The sequence below is a fragment of the Nannospalax galili genome, unplaced genomic scaffold (assembly GCF_000622305.1).
Source record: "Nannospalax galili isolate Female #2095 unplaced genomic scaffold, S.galili_v1.0 scaffold305, whole genome shotgun sequence".
Classification (NCBI taxonomy): domain Eukaryota; kingdom Metazoa; phylum Chordata; class Mammalia; order Rodentia; family Spalacidae; genus Nannospalax; species Nannospalax galili.
This window is the reverse complement of record NW_008356258.1, coordinates 6940297-6964681: the sequence shown is the minus strand read 5'-3', so window position 1 is coordinate 6964681 and position 24385 is coordinate 6940297. Positions and strand designations below refer to the sequence as shown.

The 24385-nt window shown below is 36.8% G+C and overlaps 1 protein-coding gene across 1 annotated transcript in view; it reads left to right on the top strand.

Moving 5' to 3' along the window:
• The window catches only part of Asic5 (acid sensing ion channel subunit family member 5), a 30476-nt gene extending 6627 nt beyond the window's left edge, over positions 1 to 23849 (top strand). Inside the window, exons 4-11 of the mRNA XM_008854304.2 lie at positions 5879 to 6116; positions 9004 to 9129; positions 10502 to 10651; positions 11760 to 11907; positions 14771 to 14827; positions 17166 to 17334; positions 22355 to 22446; positions 23618 to 23849. Of these exons, the coding sequence (XP_008852526.2) occupies positions 5879 to 6116; positions 9004 to 9129; positions 10502 to 10651; positions 11760 to 11907; positions 14771 to 14827; positions 17166 to 17334; positions 22355 to 22446; positions 23618 to 23778 (1141 nt within the window). The 3' untranslated portion in view covers positions 23779 to 23849. The remainder of the gene's footprint in view (positions 1 to 5878; positions 6117 to 9003; positions 9130 to 10501; positions 10652 to 11759; positions 11908 to 14770; positions 14828 to 17165; positions 17335 to 22354; positions 22447 to 23617) is intronic.
• The last annotated feature ends 536 nt before the right edge of the window (positions 23850 to 24385 follow it).

Sequence of the window (24385 nt, the reverse complement as noted above, 5' to 3'; positions counted from 1 at the left end):
ACATGTTTTCCCATTATATCTGATAAGATAATATAGTCTTTTCTTTTAATTCTGAGTTAATTCTAGAACAAGTGCTCAATGTATTGTACATGTTACAACAGGTCTCTGAGACCATTAGTAGTTCAAAATTTCAAGCTATGTATCAAAGTCTCAAAAAGTAAAGATAATCCAACTCTCTCTCCCTCCTCTCCCTCTCTCATGCACACACAAAATCTTTTAATGTTTATTGTCTCACACTATTTTTTCATATACTAGTATTGATTTGATCATACTCAGACCCCCTCCCCTCTTTCCACCACCACCTACTAACCTCCCTGCACTCTCATGTCCTCTACTATTATTTGTGTTTTTAAGGCCTATTAAGTCTAGTCTATGTTTCCCAAGTGCTCTTGGGTGCTGATTGCCGTTGGAGTCTGTTCAACCTACCTGGCATTACAACAGTGGGAAAACTGACTCTCCCTCTCCCAGCATCTATCAATTAATTTATTTGCAAATGTAACTAGATACATTATCATGATCTTAAACTGCATAACTGTAATGTCTAAATCCAAGGATTGATGTCCTTATAAGGATCAGAGAGGACAACCTAGGAGTGTTTGAAGCCATAAGACCTGGAAAAAGGAAGCAATAATTCTTCTCCAGAGCCTTCAGGAACAGTATGACCCTGCCAACATGCTGACCTTAGTTCAGGCTTTTACTTACTGAAATATAAAAGAAAATATGTATGTAATTTTAAAAAGCCACCATTGTTGTAGTAATTTTATTGGAGCTCTGAGAAAATAACATAATTAGTATCCATATTTGCTATCATATAAAAATCCAATATTTAGTAGTGATTAGGAAAGTTACAAGGGGGTGGGAAATTGTTAGTCATACACAGTATATAGACTGCATGACAATAGCATCAGAATTGACAAAGGCATCAAAACCGCCATTATAAATATGCTTGGAAAAAATCTACATAAAGTCACACTTAAAGAAGCAAAGAAAAACATCATGACAATCTCTCCACAGGTAAATAAAACCAAGAAAGAAATAAAAATCACAAAAAGTAAGCAAATGGATATTCTGCAGCTGAAATGTGTAATAATTGAACCTAAAAATTTAGTAGACCTACTAGGGTGTGCAACGTTAGATTTGAACTACCTGAAGAAAGAATTAGCAAACTTGAAGTCTGTGGCTAGGATGCCTATACCTGAAGGACAGAGAGAAAACAAATGAAAAGTAAGAGAGCATGAAGAACATAAGAAGCAACATTATGCATGACCACTGAAGACTCCAGGGGACCCAACACCCTCCTCTGGCCCCTTAGGGTACCTACACTCATGTGCCCGTACCCCTACACAGACATCCATGCATACACATAATTAAAATTAATAATTTTTTGTCTTTTTGAGACAGGGTCTCCCTATAGCCTCAGCTGATTTGGTATTACCAGAAGGAAGAGAGAAAGAAACAAATTGTATATACAACAAATAATGGCATAACACTTAAAAAATCACAGAAAAGCATTAATCTGCATAGCCAAAAATTTTGATAAATTGAAGTATGATAAATGCAAAGAGATTAACAACTAGCAGGACATAGTGGAAATGTTGAAGCCAAAAGAAAGAAAAAATTATTAAATGCAGCAAGGAAAACTAACTGGTTACATGTGAGGAAGTCCAGTGTGACTACCAGCTGACTTATCCTTACGGGTCCCTTCACTCATTGCTATTAAGTTAGGAGCTAGACGAGTTCTGTTGAGGATCCCAGTTCAGACACTCTCTGTCTATCTTATCATCAGGAAATTGATAACAGTTTGGAGGAAACATTGCCAAGGGATTTAGGATTACTAAGAAGAGGTTAAATTTTATTACAAGCACTACGAGTCTATGTGGTATATATGGAGGCTACAGTAGGATATCACAGTCCTGACCCTATTCTGACCTACCTGATAAAACCCTTTTCACTGAGAGCCACATAGTAAAACAAGAAACAGTGATGGCCTACACACTCCCATTGTGTGAAAAATGCTAACAGTGAAAAGAAATGATAGAAAATGAAGAAAAACGTAGCACGATGTTTTAAAATTACTGTAGTTTTAAGATAATTAATATTTTTTGCAGTAATTAATAGTAAATTGCATTTTCTTTCTAAAATTTATTGATGGTTAGTTAGTGTACACTTGAGCTGAACCCCTAGCCCTATGGAAAACTAGTTGTTTTTCAGGTTTATCAAAGTTGAAAATAGACACAGTGCCAAAATTTTTAGTTTTATGTTGAATATTACCTATAATAAAAACATCATTTCCTTGTTTCTAATATTGTTAGGCCTTATTTATTAAATTCAACCGATTTACCAAAATGATCTTCACAGTCTCAACCATCATTAATATAGCAAAAATTATTTAAAAGAATATTTTGAGGAGCTAGAGAGACGGCTCAGGGGTTAAGAGCACTGACTGCTCTTGCAGAGGACCCAGGTTCAATTCCCAGTACCCACACTGCAGCTAACAACCATTTATAACTCCAGTTCCAGGGATCTTATGCCCTTTTCTGACCTCTGTGGGCATTGCACAACGTGGATGCACTTATACATATGCAGGCAATACACTCATATACATTAAAAAAAAGAATTAAAAAAAAGTATTTTAGGATGAAGAAAATCTTAATTTTTATATGGTAGTTATACCACCTATGGAATGGATAATTATTTTATTTTTGTCATATTCATTTTGAAAAAAGTCCAGTTAGCCATATGGGAGAGGTGTTGACTCTTATTTTTTGGAGGATTTCAAAGTTGCAAGCTAACCATCAATGTGATGTTAACAGTGTCTTTTACCAAAATCTATTGCTAAAATAAGTCACTAAATTTTTTTTTAATGTGTATGTGTGTATTGCCTGCATGTAAATAAGTGCACCCATGTCGTGAAAAGCCCGCAGAGGACAAAAGAAGCTGTTGGATCCCCTGGAACTGGAGTTACAGCCAGTTGTTAGCTGCCATGTGAGTGCTGGGATTCAAACCCAGGTCTTCCTCAAGAACAGCCAGTGCTCTTAACTGCTGTGCCATCTCTCCAGCCCCTAAGTCACTAACTCTTAAAACAATCACCAGAAATACTTTTTTTCTAGGGGAGACGTGAGGCTGTTAGATATCCTGTAGTTAAGATTATCACAGTAACCAAGAATCAAGAGAGTGTCAGAGGAGGAAAGCCAATGGAGGCTGTTAGCAGGGTTGGGATCTGGGCTGGGCATGTGAGGATGAGAACTGATTAAGTGAGATGTCAGAGCATGTTAGATGCTGAATGTGGAAACAGGTGTCAACCTCTGAAATGCTATACAATGTCACATAATAATGGCTCAGGGTTTTTGTCCTACGTTCAGCGGGAGAAGACTGAATATGGTTTTTGCTAGAAAGAAAAAAATCAAAGTTACAAAGGAAATTGAAAATAAAATCTAGAGTAGAGCCACAAGCTAATCCCTCCAATTCAGAATGACTATTACCAAAAAGCCAAATAATAACAAACATTTGTGAAGATGTAGAGAAAGGGTGACCTCCACATGATATTCAGGGAGTATAAATTATTACAGCCATGTGGAAAATGGGAGCTTCCTCAATAAGTTAAAAACAAAACTTCTACATGATCCAGAAACCCCACTCTTGGGTACTTCTACAAACAAAAGGAAATCAATATGCAAAAGAGACATGTACATGCCCATGATAATTAGAGCACTGTTCAGTGGCCAAGAAATAGAAACAACATAAAAACGCATCAGTTGACGAATGGATAGCAAAGATGTATATGTTCACAGTGAAATACTTATACTTAACAAAAAAATGAAATCATTTCATTTGGCATAACATGGACAGTGCTGGAGATCATTATGTTAAATGAAATAACCCGTGCCCAGAAAGGCATATACTGCCTAACATCGCTGACCAATGGAATCTAAAAAAGTAAATGTTGGTCTCATAGAACTTGTGAATAGAATTGTGGTTGCCAGAGGCTGGGGAGAGTGAAAGGAAGGGAGGGGGAGAAGGGATGACTAGTATTATAGTTATGTTATGATTAGGAATAAGTTCTGACATACGGAAGTGTGGGTATAGATAATAAGAATGTGCTGGGCATTTCAAAAAGCTGGAGGAAAGGAATTTGAATATTTTTATCTTTAAAAAATGACAAATGTTTGAGGAGACAGATATGCTCAAGCTGCTTAATCACTACACAAATGGGTTCATATCCTACTCCAATACTATTTACCTAATTTCCATCTTTTGTATGGTATATAATGTGAATTCAATAGTTTTACGAGGAAAACAATGAAAAATCTAGAGTGTAAGGAGAGAGGAATGGAACACAAGTCACGTGCTGTATGATGCTGAAAGCTACCAAGAGTGGATGGATCACACATTCCATTCTATGCTATCAGTCAAGTGAAAGAAGAAAGGCTCCTCAGCGTTAACATTTATAGTACCCAAACTCTGAAAGTGTGACTCACATTTTGAAAACAATGCAAGCATGCAAATACAAATCTATACATAATACAAGGCATAAATTGCCTAGCAAAATAAGGGAATTACAAAATAATACTGTGGTTATGTTAAACAGATTGATTCTGCGTTCGTTGTCTAGAAAACCCCTTGATGACAATGAGACATTAATCTTATGAATGTTTGTCTAACCCTTGATATATTCCAAGAACTCTAAGTGTTTTTTTGGAAAACAATTAATTCAAAACATGTCTAGGTATCTACAGTGAAACATACCAAATTTACAAATGAGGAAAGTAAATGATACGGGGATGAGGAAATTTGCTGAGTTCTTCCATTAAATAGCTATACTAAATAGGACTCAATAAAAAATGTGAACCACCCTTGGGGACACACAATAAGGGATTTATTATAAAGGCTCAGTCTTATTCAGGCATAAAATCTGGCTAAACAATCTCTTGTCATATGCTTCTCATGGTTTTGATGCTGGCCTTGAAGTAAGTGGGGGGGTCAATCAAAAGGAAAACAAATAGAAGACAAAAAATGTATGCTTCTCTCTCAGTCCCTCTTCCCTTGTAGGAACAAGTGACCTACAGAAATGGTGACCTCTTCATCAGGCTGTGCTTTCTTACCTTATCCAGATTAGAAGCTAAAGGAGCTAAAGAATGGCTGGTCTGTCAACTGCACTGTTGCAACCAGTGCACACCAACATACATCAAGTCAACTGTAATATGATCAGGCTCCTTCCCTACCATGAAATTCACAGCATCACAAATGAACTCGAGGATGGGATTGCTCAGAAATATCATCCCAGCTTAGCTAAGCAAACTCAGAACAAAGCTATGACCAGGGCAGAACTGGGGTTGGAGCTCAAGGAATCTGACTTAAAATACATACCTAACTTTTTTGAAGGAAAGAAGGAAGAATTGAGAATAATCTTTTATCTCTTTATTTTTTCATTTCTTTTGTCTTGTAGTGCTAAGGGTGGAACTCAGAGCCTGATACATGATACACAGCAGTTTACCAGGAAATATATCTCCAGTCCCTGGTATTTTGACATGATCTCAATATGTCACTCAGACTGGTGACAAACTCCTGATCTTCTTACTGTAGCCTACTGAGTACTGGGATTATAAGGGTGCATCGTGATATAAGGCAATAATTAAATCTTAAAGATACATCAGAATTCATCCAGAGTAAGTGTGGGAAACAGTATAGGTAAACAGAAATACCTGTACAAATTCAAGACAAATTGTACAAGGTGTCATCGAGCTTTTAGAAAGCCAGTTTTACCTAAATATCACATGTATGAGGGAGGTAGTCAAAGATAAAAAGCCATAATTCATCTCTGACTTTGGAAAATTGTAATTTTTATCATTCTAATCAATCCCTTTATTCCTACTAATAGATTCCAAACAGATGCTGTAGCCAAATTTGGCATCATTTTCTTCCTGTGGGATATAGTCTCCAAAGTCCTCCGCCTCCAGGAATTCAGTGCCAACACCACTGCCTCACCAGAGGCTTTTGATTTTGTCACAAGCCACAAAAACTTCAGCATTACAGACTTTGTCAAGAGCAATGGGTTTTATCTTAACAACACCACTCTGTTGAACTGTGAGTTTTTTGGGATACCATGTGGCCCAAAGGTAATAATTTGATATTTCTCAAAATATCAAGATACTAGGTCTATTTTTTGTACTATTTCATACCAAAATAGAGCTTTCTCTTAAGAAATCAATCTAGCTGTACTCATATTATATTTCATTAGTTCTGACAATTCCTGCTTTATAAAATTAAGAGATGTAGAATACACATGAGACAAATTTCTTTTAAGAAGTTAGATAAAGGCCTGGAGAGATTTCTCAGAGGGTAAGAGTGCTTGCTGTGCATATACAAAGACTTGAATTTGATCCCAGTACCTTTTTCTGGACAAAGCTGGGTGTTGCTATGCACTTGCCTGTAACTCCAGCACAAAAGGATCATTGGGGCTTGCTGGTCACCTACGCACCTCTACAAAGGAATGAGGTAGGATGTGACTGATCAGAATACTCAGAATTGTTCTCTGATCTTGCACACGAACATATATTCTGCATGCATACACACACATACACACACACATACACACACTCACAAAAATGAAGAAATCAGATGGTTCAGTGGTTAAGGGCACTCGCTGATCTTGCAGAAGACCGGAGTTTGGTTGCCAGCACCCACATGGTGGCTAACAATCGTCATAACCCCAGTTGTTCCGGGGAATCTGACACCATCTTCTGACTCCATGCCACTTCTGATATCCGTGGGCACTGCACAACATGGATATACCTCCCTACATGCAGAAAATATTCCCATACACTTAAGTTCTCATATGCCTTTCAAAAAATAATAATAAATATTTTTTAAAAGACATAGAACAGAAGTTTTACAGGCCTTTTTTGCAGCATGGGTTTTCCAAAAGTAAAACAGCTCAACAAAATAGAGTATTATAATTTTTCCCTATCCTTCAACCACCTATTTCAAGAAAGCATTTCTGCCCTCAATCACAGCTATCACTCCATTTCTATTTTATGAGAGTCCACAGAAAATAGGAGTATTCTTGCATTCAGCTGAGAATTTATGGTATACATGTAAAATGTGACATGTTATATTTTCACATATGACATACAAAATTATGTTCCTACTACGCATGCAAGTAATCTATGCTTAAGATAAAGTATGGGGGCTGGAGAGATGGTTCAGCAGTTAAGATCACCAACTGCTCTTGCAGAGGACCTGGATTCAATTCCCAGCACCCAGATGGTGGCTAACAACCACCTGTAACTTCAGTTCCAGGGAAACTGACACCGTCTTCTGACCTCCATGGGCATTGCACAACAAAGGTGCACTTGCACACATTCAGGCAATACACTCACGCACATAAAATAAAAGTAATACACAAAATATTTTTTCAAAGTACCAAATGCCTGCAATCTATTCATATATTTATTTTTAAGTAATTTGATCCCACATTTCCTAGATCACCAATTCTGTATCCTGTACTACTAGGTGATTCTAAGTAAACTGTACAAGTTCATGGAGCCAGGATATAATTCCTTAGTTGTCAGCCTCAAAGGAGGCACACGGTAGACAAAAGAAACACCTGAGAGATAGTTGCCAGGGATGAAGACACCCGTCAGAGATGCTCTAAACTAGTAACACAGAGTTCTTCTTTCTTGCTTTGTATTTATTAATGCTTAAACTCACCGCTAGGAAAGTTTTCATTAATGCTTATGCACTGCAGAAACCCAATTCTTATAAGCTGGAATGTCAAAGATGTGAATTGGTTTAGTTAACTGTATAACTTAAAAGAGGAAGTGAGTTCAGAAAATACTGCACCAATGGGTCCTGATACCTTCTTTGATTTTGTCTTTCTTTCTTTCTGCCTTGTAACTTTGCCTGCTTTTAACTGGTGTGTGTTCTCCAGACAGAGACAAAACTGTGGCTGCAAACATGTCTCTCACCATCATAGGTTAGCACTTCAGAGGTCATGTGATAATCTCATGTGACAATCATCTGTTCTTGAACTAGTTGCTGAGGCAAGAAAGTGGGGAATTAAGACCAGCCCAGCTTAGATCACACGTGGGCCTCTGTGTAGGTTGGAGTCAGTTGGAGGAAGAGTTCAAAGGGGAGCAGGGTAGAGGGATGCCCTCTCAAATGAAACAGGTTGAAGCTGTTCATGATACACTAAAAACATATTCCATAATCATTAGTAAAAACTCAAACAAGTTCATTTGTTTTCCTTTTTATTAATAAGAATAAGGACCAATGAGAGAACCCCAATTTCTCCAGTAATTTTACAGTTGGAAAAGAATCCCCTTAAGAGAAAACTGGTCAAGAGAATAAGAATCTTTGGTTTGGGTAGAGCCTTCTTAGTTTTGTCGGCTGAATCACCTGGCCACAGGATCGCCCCTCAGAAAGTAGGTTCACCTGAAATGATGCAAAAGAGATAGGTGGAGAACCGAGTGTTGAGGTGGTGGACTTCCGGGCTGGAATCCTTGTCCCTTTAGTGCAGTGCTCATGGGCCAGGCCTAAAGCTCTCCTTTTCTTCCTCATGTCTTGTTTCTAACCCATGCTTGCCCTAATACCTTGGACTGCAAGTTATTTTTAATTGTTATAAAAATATGCTTAATTATATATGAAAATGTCTTATTTTAGAAACAACATGCCAATTGTCAAGAATGCCTATTATACAAGTGTAAACTGTTATTGAACACATGCAAAAAATCACTAGACTATTAAATCCTTCTGATCATAGGCATCCTTATTTAAACACTGCAAGTTTAAAAAATGTTAGTGCAATTTAAATTTTGGACAGACTGAAAATACCCACCTGATTGTGTTTTCTTTTATTCATTTTCATGGAAGATTTTATTATTTATTTATTTATTTATTTATTTATTTATTATGTGTGTGTGTGTGTTTGAGTGTATATATGTGCACATGTATGCAGGTACCCTCGGAGGTCAGAGGGCATTGGATCCCTTGGATTTCATGGAGGATTTTAAACACATCTTCACTGAATATGGAAATTGCTTTACTTTCAATCATGGTGAAAATATCCAAGGAAAGCATAAGATCAGTGTCTCTGGAAGAGGCTTAAACTTGCTCTTCAATGTTAATCAGGTATTGAATTTTTCTCATTCTAGACTGGGTTCAAAAAGAACAAGAAGAAACATAGGTTTAAGTTTTTTATAAGAACATTTGCCCTGTCAAGTATCTTCTGTCAGTTAGGTATTATTTCAAATTTTCTGAGTTTTCTCTAATGCCCCATGAATTTTATATAATTATCTTAGAGATTCAGAAAGAAAAAGTGAGTTTGAGGCATAACCTGGACAAAGTTTACCATTCTAGTCATTTCCATCATCACAATTCCTGGAATTGTTCATGCAACAGAATAAGAGCAGAAATTTCTAGGGTGCATTGCTTATAGCTAGTTCAAGACGACTGCAAGTTTAAGACATGATTTTAGAAGGATTTTCATCTAAACAGGGTTATATATTTTTCAAAAAGAATTCCGTGCATACATGCAACGAGTCATAGAATTTACATCTGGAAGGAGAATGAAAAGAAACCACTATGGAAAGAATGGCTCAGAAATGGACTTCGTTTAAGCCTTGTTTCTCATGGACTTGTTTTTATTTGGTTTTTGTTTGGAACTGGTGTCAGAAGTTGTGTTTGGACCTGGGTGACTGGTGTTCCAACTTCTAAGAGATGTACTAGTGCTGCTAGCTTCAAGGGTACCTAGCATATACTTCCTACCATAGGTTAGTTCTGTTTTGTTTTGCCACTGCTACTGCTACAAGTATTTCTACTAGTAAGCATTTAGACAGGCGGTACTCCACTACCATGGGCTTATAAATTACGATTTTGTGATTTCTAGATGTCCAAAGTCAAACAAAAAATGACAGAGATGAGAAGCCAACTTCATCTGGAATCACACCAAATTACCACATCCCCCATTCACATGAGGGAGGCCCTGGCTGCTTCTAAAGAATTTCTTCTTCATAACGTCCTCCTGTATCCCATTCAAGATAGTTTTATTTATGTCCAAAGGCAGCATTGCACTCAGCAAATATTGAGCTAACATTTTCAGTCAGTGACATAATATCCTTGTGGCTAGTTTAATTATTAATTAAGAATATTTTAAAGTGATATTTCCAAAATATTTTATAATGTGATTAAAACCTACAAGCTTAATGTAATGTTCCATAAGTAAATGATACCTAAATATTTCTCTAAACTAATCTCTTAAATGTTTTGAAGATTTTAGCAAGTCCATCAGAAATAGAACTCTGAGTTACACCATGTTTATCAAAGATAATTGTTGACCCACTCACTCCAGTCAGTATATGTTCATGCCCACCCTTCTCCTTATAGACCAAAATTACTATATCACTAGAGGTTTTAGATATCTTGACTGATACCCAGGTGAGGTGATAAACCCCAACCCTGAACTCAGGTAGAGATGTTTGAGGCAGTGTGGTATTTGCTACAGGAGGAGTTTACCGATAACCCCGCCCTTGGGTTCATGGATTCCGGAATCATTTTTGTTATCCACTCTCCAAAGAAGGAGCCACAGTTTGATGGCTTGGGTTTGTCTTCGCCAGTGGGAATGCATGCACGGGTGACAATCCGCCAGCTGAAGGTAAGAACTCAGAGACATGGATTTGGAGGGACTTAGCTAAATAGTGAGTGCATTAAATACACAAATAACATTTTTCACTAGAAACTTTTCTATTATGCCTTTAAACAATGGCTGGAAATAGCAAAGTTTCATTTCAGATTCTTTTGCTTTTTTAACATTTTATTGTTATTATTTTCATTTTATAAATATGTGTGTATTACCTGAATGCAAGTAAGTGCACCCATGTCATGCAATGCCCACGGAGGACAGAAAAGACTGTTGGGTCCCCTGGAACTGGAGTTACGGACAGTTGTTAGCTGCTATATTGGTGCTGGGATTCGATCCTGAGTCTTCTGGAAGAACAACCAGGTTCTTAACCGCTGAGCCATCTCCCCAGCCCTAGATTCTTTTTGTTTATGTGGAGGCACATCCATAGTAAAAATCCGTTCATTCATCTATGCTACCCAAGGGAATGTGAGGAAGCCTACTAAATGCAAGGTAATCTCCAGTCTCATTGGGAATAGGATCATGAAGTAAGCAGATGAACTGAGTATCTCCTAAGGGAAACCATGGAAACAATAAAATGAGAGCCAGAGGAGTGCCAGCCACTGGAACAAACTAACCTGGCAGGTTCCACTTAACAGTCTTCCAGTCCAGTGTGACCTTGATTAAGTTTCTGAGTTCACATCTCCTCCCTGTACTTTTGGACAGTGGATAGAGAGCATTTCCCTTTCAGAGTTTTTTAGTTTAGCTGAGGTAACATAAAGAAAGGACTTACCTCACGGCAAATAATAGTTGCTCAGTAAAGGATTGATGTTTGTCATATTGGTTGGTGTTCTGCCTGATTGATAGGATCTTAACATTTACATAATTTTTATGCGAGTTAAGTTTTAGAATGGTTGGCCTACCTGATTCTTTTGATTAGCGTTTAGGACAAATCTTAAAAGACCACTACTAGAGTTCACTTCAGGGACTTTTAGGCTAACAGGGTGGGCAAAGTGGGTGGATTTAGTCATCTGAAAATAATCGAAGAACTCTGAGACAAAAGTAAAAGAGTAGAGCATCCTCTAGGGGAAAATGGATGGATGGACAGGTCAGGTTCCTGCCTCTGTGTTTCTTCAATCTTAAGACAGTCCACCAGGAGTACCCGTGGGGAGAATGCAATCCAAACATCAAGTTGCAGAGCTTCAGCAGCTACAGCACTTACGGTTGTCTGAAGGAGTGCAAAGCGCGGCACATAGAAAAGCAGTGTGGGTGTTTGCCTTTTCTTCTTCCAGGTACTCAAAGCTCTCCAATCTTTTACCTAATTTGAAAGACAAGAAATCAATGCCATTAAATTGTTTCCCATTCCTGATGAAAGATCTATGCTGGGAAACGATACACTGGCCAAGTATTACCTTAATTGATACATTTGAAACCATGGAAGCATCACAGAGATTTCTGGGAAAAAAAAAATTTGTTATGAGGCTGGGTCTTCAGTTCTTATTTAGAAGGTTAAGATTAGATGCTCTTAAATACCTAAAATTGAACATCAAGAATTTTGTAATTTGAAATAAAAATAAGATTATGTATACACAGTACTAGATTTCACTGTTGAGTAAGTATTTGTGTCTATGACATGAAAATCTCAAGCCTCTTTTACATACAGTTTGAGACATTTCCAGAAGCAGGGAGCTGAAAGTTGGGTCTGAGCTTCATGCTGTCTCAACTCTGTGATGCTACACAGGGGTCTAAACTTGTGACTTCCTGTAAGTGGGTAGAATCGTGTTCTACGTTATACACTTCTTATAAAGATGAGTGGATAAGTGCTTGGCATGTAATATATAGATAAAGTCTACAGGAATAACGGGCATTTCTTCCATCACCCTTGCATAGTATATCTACAAAGAAACGTAATCTAGATTAAGAGCAGAACCAGTTAGGCTGTCTGTACCACCTCTCTAATTCTAATTCATTTGCCTTCCCTTTCTCCCTCCCTCCCTCCTCCCACCATCCCTCTATCCCGCCGTCCCTCAATAAAGACTCACAGACAAACTAGCCCTATCCTATTCCTTATAACAATACTATCCACACACAACTCAATACAATCTGTCCAGCATTTCTCAGGGATTTCACACCACCATTTCCTTCTTGCTGGTCTCTAGTTCAAAATGCCATTTCATAAAACTGTTAGCTTTGCCTTGGATTTGCCATGGCTAATTACATTGCCTTACTTATTGGGAAGGAATCTAGATTGATCCATGTAGTACAATATTTATATCTTTAAAATGTATCATTTTGGGCCAGACTTGGTGGCACACACCTTTAATCCCTGCACCTGGGAGAGAGAGGCAGGCAGATCTCTATGAGTTCAAGGCCAGCCTGGTCTACATAGTGAGTTCCAGGACAGCTGGGGCTACAGGAAGACACTGCCTCAAAAAAAATTTTTTTTTAATGTATCATTTTGGGTCAGAGAAAGATGGCTGAACAGTTTAGAGCACTGGCTGCTCTTACAGAGGACCCAGGTCAGTTTCCAGAATCTACATGGTAGCTAGCAACCATCTGTAGCTCCAGGCTCAGGGGATCTGACATCCTCTTCTGTACTCTGTGGGCATTGAATGCACATGGTGCACTTACATGTAGGCAAACACTCATACAGATAAAATAAAGGTAAATATGTTTTAAAATATTTTAGATGTATTATTTCTTAGAAAACACAAACTGAAAAGTTAATGTGATCCACAAACTAGGGAAAGTGTTGTATAAAATGCAAAGCAATGCTTTTATACCAACTTTGGGATGTCCAAAGTGCTTTCAGGACTATTATTTTATCCTTTAGCCCCTCAAATATCCCAGTAGATCTTCTGATGGGTAAGGAATCTTGGACTTAGACACATGAAATGAACCCCAGTAACAATTTTCAGAAGCAATCCTCCAAATTATCTTTTGACATATGGGTTGATTCTAATGCTTTCTTGTCTTTCCCAATGGTAGAAATGTTACTTTAAGAAATAGGAAGAAAATGGAAGCTATGCACTAGCAGACTATTATTATTATTATTAATATTAATATTATTCCTATTTCCCTCTTCCCTCTCTACCTTCTCTTCCTTTTTCTCTCCTCCTCTGTCTCCTTCTACATCTTTTAAACCTCTTGAACTTGGACCACAGGTAGTACTTTCCAGCAGCCTCTGAAGCATTCTGAAAATTGTGCACAGTCCTAAGAGCACACTCTCCTTTAGTTGTTTTGAGGATTATTGAGTAAATATTGTGGCTAACCTTAGAAACCATATGTGTTATAACAATAGACAAATACCCTGTTAAATTCAAAGACTAGCATTTTAGAATCAGTCTTGGGAGTAAAATTTGTTGAACTATAAATTGATTTTATTTTCTGTCTGATCTAAAGCAGATACTAAACAAATATTGGTACTTATATAGAAAGGCAGTCTATCATTACATGTATGTAAAGATATTTTATGTAAATATTTATTGTGTTATATGTTAATATTAATGAGATACAATAATACATAATACTATACATAGGGAGCAGGATACTTGGTACAGAGAGTGCTCTAAGAACTCTAACTGCATGGTCTTTAACAAGCCACTTTCTGAGGCTTAGTTCTTTGTCCACAAAATAATTCCCATATCATAACATTATGAATGGGATAAAATGAGATGATAAATGTGAAAACCATTTCAAAATTTAAATCTTCAAATATTTAAAAATATAATTCCAACTTAAAGACAGAGAATTGTGGAGACAAGTAGAAAGAACAAAACTGTTTTCAGCATTCACTCTGCCTGGATTCTACATATTTACATGGCAAGCTTTTAAAGAATAAATGTCTATATGAAGGTTGGAAATATGGGAAGATGGAGAAAAGACTCTTACTATCCATATTGGATTGTTAATTTTAGGAAAAGAAAAGGCTTGGGTCTGGGTATGTAGTTCAATGTTGGTCAGTGGAGTATTGAGTTCAATGGCTAGCACCATAAAAATAGAACTAGAGTGAACTCCAGTAACAATTTGAAGAAGCAATCCCCAAAATTCCACCCAAAATTATCTTGTCAGATAAGGATTGGTTCACTGTTTTTTCTAATGGAAGAAATTTTATTTTAAGAAAAGTTTTTATATGTTATAATCACTGTTTTTAAGGAAATGGCATAGAATGTAAGCTACAAAAATACTTCAACTGTATTTCTCCTTTTCTTGGTAAGTACCCTGTTTCTTTTATTTTCAATATTTAGATCAATGTTACTTAGTATAAAATAAGACATTATATCATACTATGGATAGACAGAAATGAGAAAAAAAGGAACAAAAAGAATTTTTAGAAGCTCCTTAACACTAGGTATGCAACCATACACAGTAAGAATAGCAACGCATTTCTAAATATAAGTGACATGAAACCACGTAGCCCCAAGAGTTCAGGGTTTCATTTGAATCTTCTTATTGTTTGCAAATTGTTACTTTTTTATTATCAAAATAGTGTTAATTTTTTACTACAGATATTCTAGAAGCAAAAAAAATTCATGTAAAAATCAGAAAAAGTTTGTTACTCTATCACTCTCATTTTTAAAAGATTTAAAGATTTATTTAATTAGTTAGTTTATGCTTATGTTTGTGTGCCTGTGTGTGTGTGTGTGTGTGTGTGTGTGTGTGTGTGTGTGCAGGTGCCCATGGAGGACAGAAGAGGGTGGTAGATTCCCTGGAATGGGGGTTATCAGCTGTTGAAAGCTGTCCAATGTGGGTTCCAGAAACCGAACTTGGTCCTCTGGAAGAGCAGCAGCACTCTTTACGACTATGCTGTCTCACCAGCCCCCTTCTTCTCTTGTTTGAGGATCATCCTTTCATTTACTCACACACACATTACATGGAACCCACCCATGCCTTATTTATTGAAGACAACTTAAACAGGTGTATTTTGCTTACATACTTACATTGATCTCCTTCCAGTGTTAATATTGTGTTATAGTCTGTCATAACTTGATACATATGCACAACTTCATATTTATGATGTAAGTCATTGATTGCCTTGTTAAAATGTGGTATTATTGTATACCTATTGTCTTAGTTTTATTTCTGTTGCTGTGTTAAAATAACTTGACAGAAGCTGCCTATGGGAGAAAAGGTTTATTTTAGCTCACGATTCCGGGAAGTCAGGTGGTAGGAAATTGGAGCATCTAGTGACATTACATCCATATTCAAGAGCAAAGAAAAGCAACCTAATTCAGGCATTCATGCTCTAAGCTCACTTTCTCCACTTTCACCCACCCACACAGGGCTGGTCTTCCCACCTCAATTATTAATTAATCAAGATAATTTCCCACAGACTGCCCACAAGCTAACCTGATCTAGACAATCTCCCTTTAAAATTCCCCTCTCAGTGTGGGCCTTAATATGGACAATAGAGTATATGGGTTCCAGTCGGGGGGGGGCTGTGAGAGTGTTCTTGTGGGGACAGAGGCATAAAGATTATTACAATTCTTTGATATATTGTGTATAAATAGTAAGTAAAAATTCAATAAAAATAAATTTAAAAAAATTCACTTCCCAGATGATTCTATATTGTGTGAAGCTGACACTGATCATTTCTACACCATTCCTTAGGATCAACTGTGGAAAATTTTCTAAAATGGGAAGAATAGAGTTATTTTCTTTTAAATGATTATAGAATATTTCAAGATTTGTCTATCAGCTAAAGGAGATCTATATTTTTCTTAAGTTTCCAAACTATACATACAAAAGCCATGTTGATAACCAATAGAATCAAACTTCTGATTTCCTATTTCTGATGAGAACTGGAAGGAGAGGATGGGGAATCAAATCATGTTTGTGGTGCTGAGTGGATTATTGTAGGATAACAAGATCACAAGGTATGTATGAGTGCCTGTGTGAGTACAGTGTGTGTGAAAGTGCCGGAGTATGTGAATGTGAGGTGTGTGTGTGAGTGTGGGAGGAGGTGACTACATGACTGTATCAGAGCCCATGTATGTGTTTGAGTATTCAGGAGTGTGTAGATGAACAGATGATTGTCTGGTGGCGCTAAAGGTGCCAAGGAAGACTAAAGACAGAGAAACTCAGTGTCTGTCTGAAAAGCTACTGGGTCCACGGACACAAGAGATCCCAAGCCAACAGCAAATTCCACACCATTGTAGGCAGAGACAAATTAAAGATAAGTGTAGTTTAAACTACTGGCTTTCAGAATTCTATTTGAGAGTTCCTCTCAAGCTGACACAATTTTACACTGGCATTCTCCATCCTGTCCTGTCTACATGGTTAATCTTGCCAAAAAATAGATTCAGGGACTTGCTGGAATTTCTTATTTCTAATAAAGATCTGACCCTAGCGATTCAATGAATCAAGGATTACAACTGTGTTTTATATTCTGTCCTCTTGGTTGTAGTAACAGCAATAAACGCTGTTTATTTAGAAAATGGGTATATGATGAGTTAGCCACATCCTTTTAAACAGAGAAATTGTGAATTTTAAGATGCCCATCGCACCCTTTGTGAAATCTGTGAATGCCCTAGTCTGGTTTCCTTTTCAGACTACATTGAGTTGAAGGGACTGTGTACAATGGGAACACACAACTCCAGCTGCCCTGTGTCGTGTGAAGACACTGAATACCAGACCACTGTTTCTTATTCTACTTTCCCAAGTCAGAAAGCATTGAAATTCCTTTCCAATAAACTGAATCAAAGTGAAGAATATATCAGGTAACCCGATTAGCCTCATAAATTATACATGGTCAACATTATTAATGTTTCTTTTACAATATTTTATTTATTGTTTTTTATTTTATGTGTGTGTGTGTATTGCCTGCATATAGGTAAGTGCACCCATGCCGTGCAATGCCAGTGAAGGTGAGAAGAGGTTGTCGGATCCCCTGAAACTGGAGTTATGGACAGTTGTTAGCTGCCATGTGGGTGCTCAAATTCGAACCCAAGTCTTCTGCAAGAACAATCAGTGTTCTTAACTGCTGAGCATCTCTCTAGCCCCTTAACTTTTCTTTATTGAACATCCTAAATATCTGGAAATGAAATGCTGGTCAATCAAGGAGCAATGACCATTGTCACTAGGCTATAATAAAAATATAAGAATCTAAGAATAAAAGTATAATAATTTAAAATTAGATATGATCATATTGTTTTTATAGAATCAAATATTTCAATCTCTTTATCTTTTAAAAGAGCAGACTAATGTTTGTTGAAGTCTTTTGCTATGGTCACACCTTCACTGCCAACTGGAGAAAATACTAGTGCTAGTATCAGTTAATGCTTAAAATATGAAAACCTTGTACCTGTACACTATATACTTTGAGTCTCCTAATAACCATATAATAGATGGAAACATCTCATTTTACAAGAGACCTTGAAGCACACTAAATTTTAGCTAACTGTCTACCAAGGCTGTTAGTCATATGGAAGGAAACCCTACCAAAGAACTTACCTCTGCTCGTCAGGGGCTCTTCACAGAGACAAGGGACTCAAGCTCCTCTGTCACCACCTAGTTTCCTTTCTGATGTACCATGTTGCTTCTTGCAAATTATCAGTCAAAATTAATAAATAAATTTTAGTGGGATTATTTTTGAGGGAGAAAATTTAACATTTCTCCTTTGTTAAAGTTTAATGTATTTTGGTAGCAAACTTACAGGAGTAGCACAGAAGCCCAACAACACTAAAAGCGTGCACTTATATGTTGGTCAACTCAGAAAAGAATAGTGAGTGGACTTACTTTTAAAAGATCCAAATGCCACCATTGCCCAAAGACTCTTAACAGGCCTGTTTATAATCGTTACAAGGCAAAACTACTGAGACTTGTTCACAAAAACATTTTGACTCACATTATTGTTGTATATCTCTGAGTTTATATTGAAAATCCACACACAAATGAAAATAAATTTGAAGCACTTGATTTCTGCCACTGATTGTTGTACTTACAATCATGTATTTTTGTAGATTGTTGATTCCACAACAGAAAAAATTCTTACATTCAAAATTATTGAATATAAGTAGTGGCGACTCCACCCCCTACCCCCTGCTTTTGAAGATGAACTATTCTTGTGATTTTATTTATCTTATTTTATGTGCATGAGTATTTTGCCTTCATGGATATAAGGCACCACTGGAGCTGGAAGAGGGCATTGGCTGCCATGGAACTGGAGTTACCATGGTTGTAAACCACCATGTGGGTGCTGGGAGCTGAACCTGTGTCTTCTGCAAGAGGAGCCAATGCTCTTAACCACTGAGTCATCTCTCCAGCCCCAAGATGAACTATTCTTCAATGTACCCTCCATGTATGCAGCCTGTGAGCTGGATAACTTTTGACACAATTGTTACTTGTTTGGCATGGGTTGCTGTTCTCAGAAATGCTAACCAGGAAGGCCTCACTTGTTTCCTGTAAAGCACCAGTAACTGTGCTCTAAAAGCACAGGTCTATTTTGAAGTATTGAATAATGTTCACAAAAGATTCTAGAAGCAGAGTTTGTAAATCAGAAGTTCTGATACAATTAATTTCACAAAGTGCCACCATACCAGGCCTGTAATAAGCTTCCTTCCCACTCCAGGGCACACTCTGGCCAGGGCTTTACACGGAGTTATTCCCTGCTGTTTTACCATCAGTAAGTTTTCACCTACAGCTCAGGAAGCTAGTATCTTTGTGTTTATTTACATTTTAAACCTAGGACCTGAAACAACAATAATAATATGTTGGTACTTATACTTAAATCTAATAATATAAACAAGTATTAACTGAGTTAAAGTTCATTGAACTTTCCATAGCCAAGTATCCAACTAAAATCATGTTTTGATTTAGTTTTACATTAAGATTTGTTTTAATAGAGTTAAAAAGTATTTCTATATAAATGCATAAATAATAGAATATTCTTTTCAAATAAAAAAAATTGAAAAAGCATTTTCAACAAGACAGGCTTCCTGATATATGATTTCAAAAACTTAGCAGCTAAAAAGACAGACACAAAGAAGTTGCAATTAGACAGTTAATACAGAAATCTGTTATATTTTAATATAAAAAACTGATTGGCTTGCAGTATTATGCCCTTATAATAAATATTACTTAGAAAAGCACTTTGTGTGAATTTAGCTATTAGAGTTCTCCCAAATTTCAGAAGTACTTAATTTTTAGGGAGAGTTGGTATGATACTTATGAATTAGAAATACAATTTATGTAATTATACAAGATGGTGTGGTTCTTTTTCTAAACCAGATTATTAATAATACTTTTCTGAGTAATCCTATCATAATTGACAGGTAAGGACCTTGTATGGTTGTGTGGAGCAGAAACTATGACCAGGATGTCAATGCAAGCATCTAAGCAAAGGTGTCTAGACACAAGGATTGCCAGGATCATGGCTAGTGCTGGCTGGAAGTCACAAGACTTCTGCTCTAGTCACAGAAATTAAGTGTTGTGTATCAGGAAATGTAAATGCCACATGTCGGCAAGCAGACATGAAATCTTAGCAATAAGAAGTAAAAGGATCAAAAACCAGAAAAAAAAAAGATGTAAAAAGAACCAACTTCCTACATTAGTCATGAAGCCAACTTTACTTGATTGTTCCTGGGGCTAAAATCAGCCTTAGACTGTGTCTACCCCAAGATTTCTGGCAGCTCCTGACACTGTTAGAGAGATCAGGGGAAACTTAGCTTAACTGACATAGTCACTGGTGGTGAGGGGGGAAGGGACAAGTGTGACTGAATTTAGACAAAGCTCATTAATCATGCAAGTGAATGTTTTAAATTATTCTGCTGGTAAATTCTGAAATAAAAATTGTATAAAGTTGTTTGCTTTTTGCAAAACCAAAACATTTCTGTTAGTGCGATGTGCATGTGCAAGACCCTGAGACCCTGGAAGCATTTTCTTGAACATTAGTAATATAACAATAATAATTTTTCCTTTATTCCCTTTGTTGTCTTTAAAACTCAAATTTTATCTTATAATCATGTTTTTCCCAAGATAAGCCAAAGTTTTTGGACTTAACAGAATCATTCCTTTATCACCATGAGGCACAACAGGGACTCGTATTGCTGGACCAATCAGCTGACAGAGAAGTTGCAAAATCATCACCGTATTTTTTGTAGGAGTGGAATTTATCTTCTCTCATAAATGCAAATGGAGAATGATTATAAATGGTCATTAATGTTGAACTTGGGACATTAAACAATATTATCAATGTACATGCAAATTAAGAGCACAATGATGGGCTAAAAGACTAAAATTTCTGAATTTCCAAGACAACTTTATTACTTCTTTCACTTTGATAACTGCTTTATTATTTGTAAACATTACTACTTTAATCAATGATCTGTCTAAATAGAACACGCTTTCTTGTTACCCAGCATTAAACTAATGGAAAATGAGTACACATATTAATGGTGCATTTTGAATTAAGCACATTAGGGAGTACTGATTCCCCAAACAGTAAACAATAAGGACAGCAATTTAAAGTTATGATCCTTTTGTATGTTCCACGATATTCCAGGAAACATTGCTAGTACAGTCCATTCTTCATGAAAATTATTATTGCTGCCTGAAATCACGTGATAGTCGATGTCAGCTTCAGTTTATAGCACAGAGAGGTTCATTGTTAGTCACTCATTTGTTGGCTCCATCTTTGAGTTGTTACAGTTTTGACAAATATACAGTGATCATCTGTTGGCTGTTAAGATACAAGAGACATACATGCCTCAGTGCATGGAAGTAAAAAGCCATGCCTTACTGCACATGTTTCCACAACAGTGGAAATGAAGGACAGGTACATCAGTTATTTAAAATGATGCTATATACCGTGAAGGGAGAGGGAGCAGAAAAGTCAGCTGGGGAAGCCAGAATGAGAGAGAGTTGTCTTCAGGTGTGTGGTCCGTGAGCAGTAAAGACCTTTGTGAGCAGAGGTCAAAGAGCAAAGTCCTATAACCATGGGTCCCAAAACTCCATGGAGAACTGTATATAGATGACAGTAGTTCCACAAATAGGATTTCTTGTTGGACTGGCTATGGAGTGGCAGGTTTTATAGTAAAATGGGATGAATATCAAGCATTTGATTGGGATAGTGATAAATTATTAGACAAGCAATCTGAATTATCAAAATCAATCAAGTATACTACTGAAATTTAAGTAGAGGCCTAGGTAGAGGATAGGGCTCCCTAGATACATAAGTGCCATAGCTTTAAAGCCATGCTTAGTCACCCCAGATACATATGAAGATTTCTAGAAAACAGTAAGAAATCAAAGTCTTTGCTCAAGTGTATCATTGACAAAAGGAAAATAGCATTTATTGAGCCTCCTAAGCACTCCAGATTATACTCTGGTTCTGTGCATATGTTGTTTAATTTCTTCTCACCACAGCCTGCAAGCTCAGCTCTAAAATTCTCACCTTGGAGAGGAAACAGTACTGTGTCTTCAGGGTTAGCTAAGGGACAAGAGAAAAACAAGAATGGAATTTAAATGAAAACTTTAAAGTTATGTTTTTCAAGTTTCTCAGGAGTTGGGAATGGAAAAGTTACTGGGTTTGTGGAAAATTTTTTTAAATTTTCCTTAAACATTATCATGTCAAGAGTGCTTTCCAAATGATGCTAACTGGAATTAATATTTTGCATACATACTGAGTCTAATGCAACATTAAACAGCTCCTGAATCTAAAATGAACATTGCTTTTGTCAAATGGGACTTAAAATCAGTGCTGACAGGCATAAGCTATGATAATTCTGTTTTTATCCCCAGGGAGAATCTTGTGAACATTGAAATAAATTATAGTGATTTAAACTATAAAATAACACAGCAACAAAAAGCAGTAGGTGTACCCGAGCTACTTGGTAAGTGTTATTTACTTATTCCTCAATTCTCATTTTGTTTTGTTTTGTTTTGTTTTGTTTTTGAATCAGGCTGCTTTCCTCCCTGTTCAAGGGTTAGCGAATCAATGGAGGAAGAATGAATTGTTCTTGTTTCTGACCAGATATTTAAATATTTATACTCCTTAGAAAACGATTGTGACTAGGTTCTACAGGGCTTTGCCAAGGCTGCCACTGATGCCTCATCAGAGTTTCACTCCCAGTTACTTTCCCTTCAGGCTGCCTGACACCAAGTCACTATTGTACGGTGTTACAAGGGGTCTAAACCTCCAACCTCCACATAGAGCTTCACCCCAGCGAAGGGTAAGAAAGGTCCTGAGCAAGCAATATGATGCAGCTACTTTACAAACTCTGTCTGCTCTTCCTATTTCATCATGGAGTCCTTAACAAACTAACTGCTCATTTCCTGGATTCCATTGCATGTTAGAGGAGCATTAGGAGCCAGAAAAGTGAATTAGATTCAGGCACAATTATAGTCCAATCCAGCAGCTGAGAGCCAGAAGGGTCCATGTCCAAATTCTCCAAAGCCCCTACAGATACCACTCTTGGCACATCTAACAAACAGCAGCATCCCAAGGATAAGTCTGGGCAGTGAGATGAAGATTATCAATAAATTAATCTGATTAAGAAGGAGGTGCTAGAGCAATAAAATCTCCAGGGACAAAAAGTAACAGGGTGATTGTCAGGGTCTTGTGGAAGGAGGGGATGGGGAGTTATGTTTCAAAGAGTTTCTTCTAGGAAATGTTAAAAAGTTTAAGAGATGGTTGGGGAGGGTGTCTCCTAAATACAAGTGCACTTAGTGCCACATAACTGTACACTTACAAATGGTAAATTTTATGTTATGTAAATGTTACCATAATAAAGGCTAATGTAAATTTAAAAATATTTTTAAAATGCAGTGATTCTTAAATATTTTTTGGTTAAATGAATTTTTTCTCCTATTTGAGATGATTTGTATAAATTTTGTTGTTAATTTTACTAGTTGCTATTACTTTATACTAAATTTCAAATAATACAATTAATGCATTTCCATGTATCGGTTATGATCAGCTTATTAAAATCAAATAATTTATAGTATAATGTCTAATTTTATTTTTATGAGAAAACTTAATTTCTTTATGGCTTTTTATCACAGCAGATGTTGGTGGTCAGCTGGGTCTATTTTGTGGAGCTAGCATGATTACCATTATGGAAATAATTGAATATGTATTCACCAATTTCTACTGGATCTTCATATTCTTTTTGCTGAAAATACTTGAAATGATCCAGCGGACTCCTCCAATTCAGACAGTATAGAAGAATACTAACACTCTGTTAGAATAAGTGTTGGGTTTTGTGTTAAATACCAACATATATACCATGTCTTATTATTTGTAGGACTTATTTTGTAGTTTGGAGAACTTAATGAAAATCATTAAAAACATCTCTTTCTTTATCTGCATTTTTCTCTGTGTCATACATATGAAATATGTAGGCCTTGTCAAATTATTTCTGCTTTCAACTCAGCATTTCAAACAATATAGACTAAGTGGTAGATATTTCATAAGCTTTTTACAAATGTTTGAGTAATGGAAAAAAGGCATTTTTTTGTAACTAAGTGTGTGATTCCACCTAAAGAACTGTATATGAGTTTAATGGTTAGTTTCAAATGTCAACCTGCTGACGTAGCATCATGTGAGAAGAGAATCTCAGTTGTGGAATTATCTAAGACAGGTTGTCTTGATTGCTAGTTGACCCAGCCCACTGCAGGTGGTACCATTCCCGAGGCTGGGCCCTGATGCCCCAAAGAGTGAAGAAAGTGAGCTAATGAGGCAAACAGACAAGCAAGGACCCACACATTTATTCCCTCTGCCATGGACTGTAGGTGTGATGTTTTAAGTTCCTGCCTTAACTTCCCCTCAAT